Source organism: Schistocerca piceifrons, chromosome 4, assembly GCF_021461385.2.
Source record: "Schistocerca piceifrons isolate TAMUIC-IGC-003096 chromosome 4, iqSchPice1.1, whole genome shotgun sequence".
Taxonomy (NCBI): domain Eukaryota; kingdom Metazoa; phylum Arthropoda; class Insecta; order Orthoptera; family Acrididae; genus Schistocerca; species Schistocerca piceifrons.
In genome coordinates this window covers 722,587,448-722,595,956 of record NC_060141.1, presented here as the reverse complement: position 1 = coordinate 722,595,956, position 8,509 = coordinate 722,587,448, and the positions used below count along the sequence as shown (strand labels likewise).

Below are 8,509 nucleotides of genomic sequence, written 5' to 3'. Positions count from 1 at the left end.
AAGTTCTGGGGAGTCACAACTCGTTGTGCCTGACCTGGACGAGGAGCACCTTCCACTGACGTCACACCACTTGCGAGCTTCCTACTCCATTTGTAGACTTGCTGCTGTGACAAACATGCATCACTGTACTGAACCTTCATTTGTCGATGAATTTCAATAGGTTTCACACCTTCACTACGCAAAAAACCGAATAACAGAACACTGTTCTTCCCAGGTGCAAGTCGCAAGTGGGGCAGCCATCCTTATACTGATACTGCGACGGTATGTACACTGCCACCTGCAGGCCATTCTGCACGCTGTTTGTAGCACGCTTACCAACTTACAGGATAACAGCGCGAAATTTCGATTTGTTATTACAAATTTAAGGTTTTCATTTGACTCACCCTCATACAATCAAATTTCGGCATTCAGAGAGTTCCCCTTCAGAAACAGTATACACAGTGTTTCGACGCCAGTAAGCGACCTCTACAGGTCAAGGGCTGCGTTAACCGCGACGTTGTTACCTAACCTCTTAGCCGTACATTCGACATGTCTCAGAGCGACGCTTACCTTACCTGCACATACTATTCTTTTAATCTTGTGTTACATTTAGAGTCAGATATTAAGTAAGGTAAGTTAGAGAATAGGCGGCCCTAGCACTGACCGTGTTGCAGAGATGGCCGCCCGCCGCTGCTGCCCCCTGGCGACGTTGCTGGCCGTGCTGTTGGTGACGTCATGCCTCGCACCGCCCGCGGACGCCAACGCGGTCAGCGTGTGCATCCGCAACTGCGCGCAGTGCAAGAAGATGTACGGCCCCTACTTCGAGGGGCAGCTATGCGCCGATGCGTGCCTCAAGTTCAATGGCAAGATGATGCCCGACTGCGAGGACGCCGCCTCCATCGCGCCCTTCCTCAACAAGCTGGAGTAGCCTCTGCACGGTCTGTGTCTCAATAAAGTCTGTCTGCAAAGCTGAAGCTCGCCTACTTCTTTATCACGTCCATTTCTTCCACTCCCTTGTCAGCTGCCCGCAAAAGTCTTAGCAATGAAGGGACCTGCACCACCCATATCATAACTTCCTCTGAACGCCTTGAGATGTTATCAAAATGTTTTTCAAAGGAGGTATGGGCTAATTCCATCTCCTTCTTACGGAATGATGGAATTGATTCTCTAGGGAGTGAAGGGGCGACTTTGGATCTGAAGAGGTCATCAATGCAATAAACAGCGTGTCTCACGTAAGAGATGTCAGGTACTCTTATCTCTGTTGTTTCCGCAGGTATTTGCAGTTTTGTTTTCGGATTCTGTAGCTGAAGTCAGCCCAAGCAAACATTGCTTATCATGTCTTTCATGCCGCGCTCAATGGGGAAGCAAAGCATGAGTTTGTTTCCCATTGCACACAAATGACTATTAAAACGGAAATTTACGCACTCATTCGATAGAGCGTTTCCAGTTTAGTCTAATGTGTTATTTGTTTTATCGATATATATTAACAGCGACAGTAGAAATATAAGAAGGGGCTACCAACAGTGTCTACTCAGCGACCATTCAGTGAACGTTGCTACATATGGGGCTCCACAGCACACACTTGGTTTATGTAAGCATGCTGAATGCTGTTCATCAGCTACGGAGATGGAATTTGCACATGAGCACCGCAAATGCAGGTTGACTGAGTGGTGATAGGTGGCCTTTTTAGATAAATCGCGTTTTATGCTCTGTCTGTTGGCGTGTATGGTGTGAAACGTCCGAAAACAAACACCGTTCAACAGTTATCCTCTGGGGAATGTTTTTGTGGCACTCCCTGGATGATCTCATCATTCTGGAAGGCGCAGTAGATCGACACAAGTATGCATTTATCCTTGGGGACCATGTCCACCCCCACATACAATTTGTTTTTCCTCAGCACGATGGCAACTACCAGCAGGATAATGCAACATGTCACAGAGCTCACAGTGTACTTCCGTAGTTCGAAAAGCACCAGGATGACATTAACTTTCTCTCCTGGTCACGATACTCCCTGGATTAAAACCCAGTCGAGAATCTACGGACCACCTCAACTGGGCTGTTCGTGGCATGTATCCTCAACCAAGAAACCTAGCTCAGCTGGCCATGACACTGTAGTCAGTATGGCTCCAAGTCCCTGTCAGTACTTCATTGACTCTCTTCCTGCACTCTCGCAGTTATCTGTAATGTAATAGGTGGTTATTCAGGTTTTTGACAGGCAGTCACATCAATGTAAGTAGACAATGTAAAATACATTTATGACATTGCTATACACAGTGAAAGCCCAGGAGAGTAACATGATACTCTGAATGGAATGAACATTCTACTCAGCACATGACGGCAAAGCTAAAAAAGGTGAAAGTAATTAGGAATAGCAAAAATGTGATTAGCGATTAACTTAACAAGAGGGTTGTGGAGCACAAAGTAAACGAAGTGAAGATATTCCACTACCATAGAAACAACATGTCACGGATGAAGTAAGGATAACATTAAAGCAGAGTAGCACAAGCAAAGATGACATTCCCAGCCAAAGAAGCGTAGTAGCAGCAAACAATAGCCTTCATTTGAGGTCGAAATTTGTGAGAATGTTTGTTTGGAAGACAACATTGTTCGAAACTGTAACATCGATTTTGAGGAACATGGGAATAAGAGAATCGTAGCATTTGATTATTCAAATGGCTCTGACCACTATGGGACTTAACATCTGAGGTCATCAGTCCCCTAGACTTAGAATTACTTAAACCTAACTAACCTAAGGACATCACACACATCCTTGACCGAGGCAGGATTCGAACCTGCGACAGCGTGGTTCTGGACTGAAGCGCCTAGAACCGCTCGGCCACAGCGTAGCATTTGAGATGTAGTGTTATCGAACGATGTAGATGGACTAAAAACCGAAGAAAAGAGGATGTTTCTCTGCAGAATCGACGAGGGGAGTAATTCATGGAAAGATGAAGGAACAGGATTATATGGCGTGTGTTACGACATCAAAGAGTAACTTCTGCGGCACCTCAAGGTGCTGTGGAGGGTAATAACTATAGGGGAAGACAGAGATTGAAATGTCTCCAACTAATAGGTGAAGACGTTTAGTTCAAGTGGACACTGGCACAGGATAGGAATTCGTGGCAGGCTGCAGAAAATCAGTCAGAAGACTGGTGACACATCCACACTCTGTCCAAAGAATAGGTATGATTCCCCATTAGTCCACTAACACAGAGCCTCGAGTACTTAAAGCAGTAAATAAAGGGAAAACACGAAAAACAGGTTTGATATTTGGGTCAGAGGTAGGACTAGTTGCAGAACGACTCATCTTTCGTTTTCTTTCCTATTAGGAAAGCAGATTTGTTACGCCATCTTTCGCCATTCGTCATGAAAGCAGCATTCCAACAGGTCTGTTGTCTCAGATCTCTGTATAAGCCTACGAAAGCAGAAAGAGGATGCACTTCAAGTAATGTTGAGTGGTAAGCCTGTATGAAGGCCATAAATAGTCCTTTTACCTGAAGTACTATTGATTTCTGTGGTTACACATCCTTACATTTCTGTGGTTACACATCCTTAGAAAGAACCTTCCTCTGTCTAAGGGAGGAAACAGGTGAACTGATTCAAGTAATGGTTACTTTTAGACTGCATTTCTGTAAATGCAATTAATAATTACGCATGCCCTCGAAATCATGGTTTTGGGAAATAGTACTGTCATTTTCATGTTAATTTCCGTATTGGGATCACGGTTCCACATCGGCTTGTGCAAGAGATATTCCTCAAAACAGTGATACGATGCCCCACACAGCAAATGTTTTATAATTCATCTACTGGACTAACTTCTGGAAAGTGCAATTCTGAGCAAAACCAACCTCCTCAGATATCTTTTTACATCGTCACCCAGTGGGCTTTATCCCCACTTCCTGAACCACTGATAGATACTTTTTAGATCACTCAATGAGATGGCCTCCCACATTGTGAGAACGAGTAATTCTCACTCCACATGGACTGCCATCCGGCTGTCGTACTTTCTTACCCAGACGAGAAGACGAAGAAAACACTTTAACAATAAACAACTGCCGAACATCTCACCAGGAAGCAGAGATTGATATCTCCCGACCAGCCTGACACTCTCCCATGGTTTTCTGGGAAATGCATTACCAGCAAAAAACTGGATTCCACCAATGCCCATTTTACCGTCTCTTTTTAAACAGACTCCGGGAACCCACAGCATGTTGCTGCAGATATTGCAATATTGCCTGGTCATGGCCCACCAGGGTTGAGCCAGACAACAAAGGGCCCCACTGATTCCTACCTGAGGGCCAGTCTCCATTTCAATGCCCCTGAGCCAAGCAGCCTAGTGCTTAGAAGCCGCCTAGATTGCCTAAAATGTTCTGGTGACTGGCCCCTATTGCCACAGGTCTACTCCTTCCATGATGCCCCATCCAGGTCTCCATCAGATTTGTACAGCACAGCAAATACAGGTCACCACACTTAACCACAGGGATAGAGGGAAATTAAAACATGTATCTCCAGATTCATATTTCCAATCACTGATATCACCCATATTATCAGCAGCAGATATTCACCAATGGGTAGAAACATGATAAAATTTTTGACTAAATGAATCTGAATGAATGATAGACTGAGGTGACAAAAATCATGTGAAACGACCTAATATCGTGTCGGATCTGCTTTTGCACGATGTAATGCAACAACTCGACAGGGCATGGACTTGACAAGTTGTTGGAAATCCCCTGCAGAACTATTGAGCCACGTTGCCTTTACAGCCATCCATAATCGTGAAAGTGTTGCAAGTGTAGGATTTAGTGCACGACCTGACCTCTTGATCACGTCCTATCAAGTTTGATGGGGTTGATATCTGACGATCTGAGTGGCAAAATCATTTGCTCAAATTGTCCAGAATGTTCTTCACACCAATCGTGGACGCCGGTCGTCGTGGCCGAGCGGTTCTAGGCGCGTCAGTCTGGAACTGCGCGACCGCTACGGTTGCAGGTTCAAATCCTGCCTCGGGCATGGATGTGTGTGACGTCCTTAGGTTAGTTGGGTTAAATAGTTCTAAGTTCTAGGGGACTGATGACCTCAGATGTCAAGTCTCATAGTGATCAGAGCCATTTGAACCAGTCGTGGACAGTTGTGGCCCAGTGACATCATGGTTTAGAAACATGAAGTCCATGAACGGCTGCAAATGTTCTTCAAGTAGCCGCACATAACCATTTCCATGCAATGATAGAGTCGGCTGGACAAGGGGCCCAGTCCATTCCACTTAAACACAGTCCAAATCATTATGAAGCCACCACGAGCTTGCACAGTGGCTTGTTGACAAATTGGGTCCGTGACTTCCTTGGGTCTGTGCCACAGTCGAACCATACTATCAGCTGTTACCATCTGAAATCGGGACTTATCTGACCCAGTGCTGCATGAGCAAAAACCTCAAGGAGGGGGCGCTAAAGATATCTTGAGCTAGCTTTATTTTTACCGTAATAAAAAATAATCGAGTCACATGCAGAGCTTAAGAAAGTTTTATTTAAGCTGATTATACACATTGTAACCTCCCCCTCACTTATCGACCTTAATGACAGCAAAAAATTAAACCGCGTGCACCTAATGGAAATTTGGGGAAAGCAATCGTCACCGAAGTTAATTTTTCGGTAAAGAGGGAGGAAAGGGTTACATCTAAATGAAAGGAAAAATGCAAATAAAATTGGTGAAAATTAATTTTGAGAAAAGAGTAAAATTAATAAAGAAAGTAAGTGTGCCACCGTTACGTTAACAATTAATTGGCGTTAATTAGATATTTGAGATTTGGGGAAAATTATGGTCGCCAGTCCTATGGACAACTACTATAATAACTGAAAATGAAAGATTAATGCACATATAATTAGCACTAAAAGCGTGGCAACTGAAGCTTGACACATGCTGTATGAAAACTGAATGTTTGTCAGAAGTAATAAATTTCGCTACACACTGACTTACTTTAGCAAAAGAATTCACAAAACCGGAAAATTGAAAGTTAATGTAGTGACTGAAATTAATAGTGCACTTTGTTTCTGAAGCACTACGAAATTCAATAAAATAAGGGTAGTCTTGGGCAACCTCAACAATCATTTCAAGAGCTACTTGAATCTACGCAATTTAGAAATAAGAGATTTAGCTTTGAACTTGAATTAAATGATTCTGAACAATTAACAGTAGTAAAATTTAGCACGTACCAAGCTGAGCTGCAGTCACAGGTAAGCTAAAATATGGTAACAAAACTCGCACTCTTAATTTCTGCTTGTGTAATCTAAATATTGTAGCCAGCTATGAATACTTTAACTGAACTTTGAAATTAAAGCTGTGAAATGGAATGATATTACTTTAATGCTGGCGTATGAATTTCAACGACACTCGGTTTCACTCCAGAAAAGGAAGGGACCCTGCTTGGCAATGCAATTGGGACAATGAGCAACATAGGTTCGTGTGAAGTTGCTGTATTTTTGTAATGCAACAGTTTTAAAAGCTGAGGCTGCCATACAGTTCTAAAGCTTTACGTGCTTTTAGTCTTCCTTGTTGGTTGATTGAAGGTTTGCAGTCGTCGATCGGGGAGGTGGCGACAGTCACCCATGTCGGCCGTCGCTGTTGCAGAAGCTGGATGTTGGCGCACCCTCTTCTCGACACGGCCACCAGGCGAAACGGGCTCTTGATGTGCGCCAGCTAATGCTTCCCGTACGCGACACCGTGTCACACGGTCACCAGGCGAAATGGGCTCTTGATGTGCGCCAGCTAATGCTTCCCATCCGCGACACTGTGTCAGAAACTATCATAGCAAGTCGAGCGCAATCACATGCTGCTAGAACCCGAAAGCGCGGCAACTCGCGGAAGCGTCACACAACACACCTGCTCCACCGCCCTACTCCAGCCAGCCTCCCTCTGCCCGCGCTCCACGCAGCAGAGTTAACACTACCAAAGATCCTAAACACTTTGGTTCTCCACACGACCTATCGATGTAATCGTTCAATAGCATAGTTTTCCCTAGACCAGACCCAGCGCAAAAATACAAATAATATTTACAAAACAAACCAATTATACTGCGACATAAATGCATATATACAAATAGTAAAACAATTACAATATATAAAGACACAGAAATGTCATATCTCCAGGTAACAAATTAAGAAAACAAAATTATAGTACAATAGATGGAAATAGGAGGATATGCATTTCCGGCGTTACACGTGCCCCACATTGTCTGAGGATGTTCATGTAACCTAAACAGACTCAGAAAATGTCCCAAAAAGGAAAAAAAATCAGTGGAAATGCATATGCTCAAAACATCAACAAAATTTAGCATTATGCTAATTAACCATAAACCAATTTTTAGACCATAAGAATTGAGTGGAGACACTCCTAACCTTATTCCACTCTGTCATCTTACACAAAAGAAAACAGGTTGACAACATATTAAAATTCGTAGAAAACATAGAAAATGGTTCAGATATTCTAAATCAGCAAAATTCCTAACAGTATCAAGACATGGAATACTATTTACAAAATTAATCAGAGTACATGATCATAAAAACAGATAGATCAAAATACGCAAATTAATAATTAATAACATAGAATACACATATTTATATAACCTTTTCATAATTAGTATTCTCGCCACGAGAGTCCACTTAATGCTAAACAAGAGTTGGTCGTTTTTCTTACACTGGAACGGGAAGGTATCCCAGCTGTTGGCAAAAAATGTTACGTGCATGGTCACGCCGCTGGAAAGTATTTTATTCCCGGGCTATAAAATATTATGTATACACAATGTGTCTTTTGTTAGTGCTCAGCCACTAATTCCTTCTTAAGAAGTTAACATAAACTCATCATAACTCATGATCAGTAAAAATATTGCATAGGAACGCCCAATGAGAAAACTGATTACGTTTATGGAAAAATTCAGTAATAGTCACCCCTCTGACTGTCGTTCCTTTGAGTTCTAGCAGGCAGTTCTCTCACTCTCAGGTGTGACCAGTTTTATGGGCACATGTCTGGAGCACAGCACTGTATGTAGGCGAATCATGGGCTCTGGGAAACTGGAAAAGAAGTTTTTGAAGTACAGTGCTGTAGAGGAATGTTGAAATTTAGGTGAACTGATAAGGTAAGAAATGAGGAGGGTGTCCACAGAATCGGCAGGGAATGAAATATGTGGAAAACACCAACAAGAAGAAGGGACGTATTATGACAATGGGAATAACTCCCATGGTACTAAAAGGAGCTGTAGAGGGCAAAAATTGTAGAAGGAGAGAGAGAGTGGAATATGTCCAGCAAATAATTGAGGGTGTTGGGTGAAAATGCTACTCTGAGAGTGTAAGGTCCAATACTCATTTCGCTTAGAGCTAGCACCTCCAGTATTATTGTTCACGTTGCCTGTAGCAAGCATCACGAGGTGAAAAGTGGTAATGTGCTGACCTGTTTTTTATGTTTGGAATTATTTCTGATTTAAAAGAAAAATTATAAAAAATTATCCAAGCTGGGAGGAAATATTCGTTTAAATCAAATT

The 8,509-nt window shown here is 42.8% G+C and overlaps 1 protein-coding gene across 1 annotated transcript; it reads left to right on the top strand.

Moving 5' to 3' along the window:
• Positions 1 to 655: 655 nt before the first annotated feature.
• On the top strand, positions 656 to 912 carry LOC124796135 (eclosion hormone-like). Its single transcript, XM_047260227.1, has one exon. It carries the CDS (start codon positions 656 to 658, stop codon positions 905 to 907), a length of 252 nt encoding a protein of 83 aa, XP_047116183.1. The 3' UTR covers positions 908 to 912.
• Positions 913 to 8,509: the final 7,597 nt, after the last annotated feature.

Coding starts and splice junctions, on each gene's coding strand:
- LOC124796135 (XM_047260227.1), top strand. CDS start 656: ATGGCCGCCCGCCGCTGCTGCCCCCTGGCGACGTTGCTGGCCGTGCTG.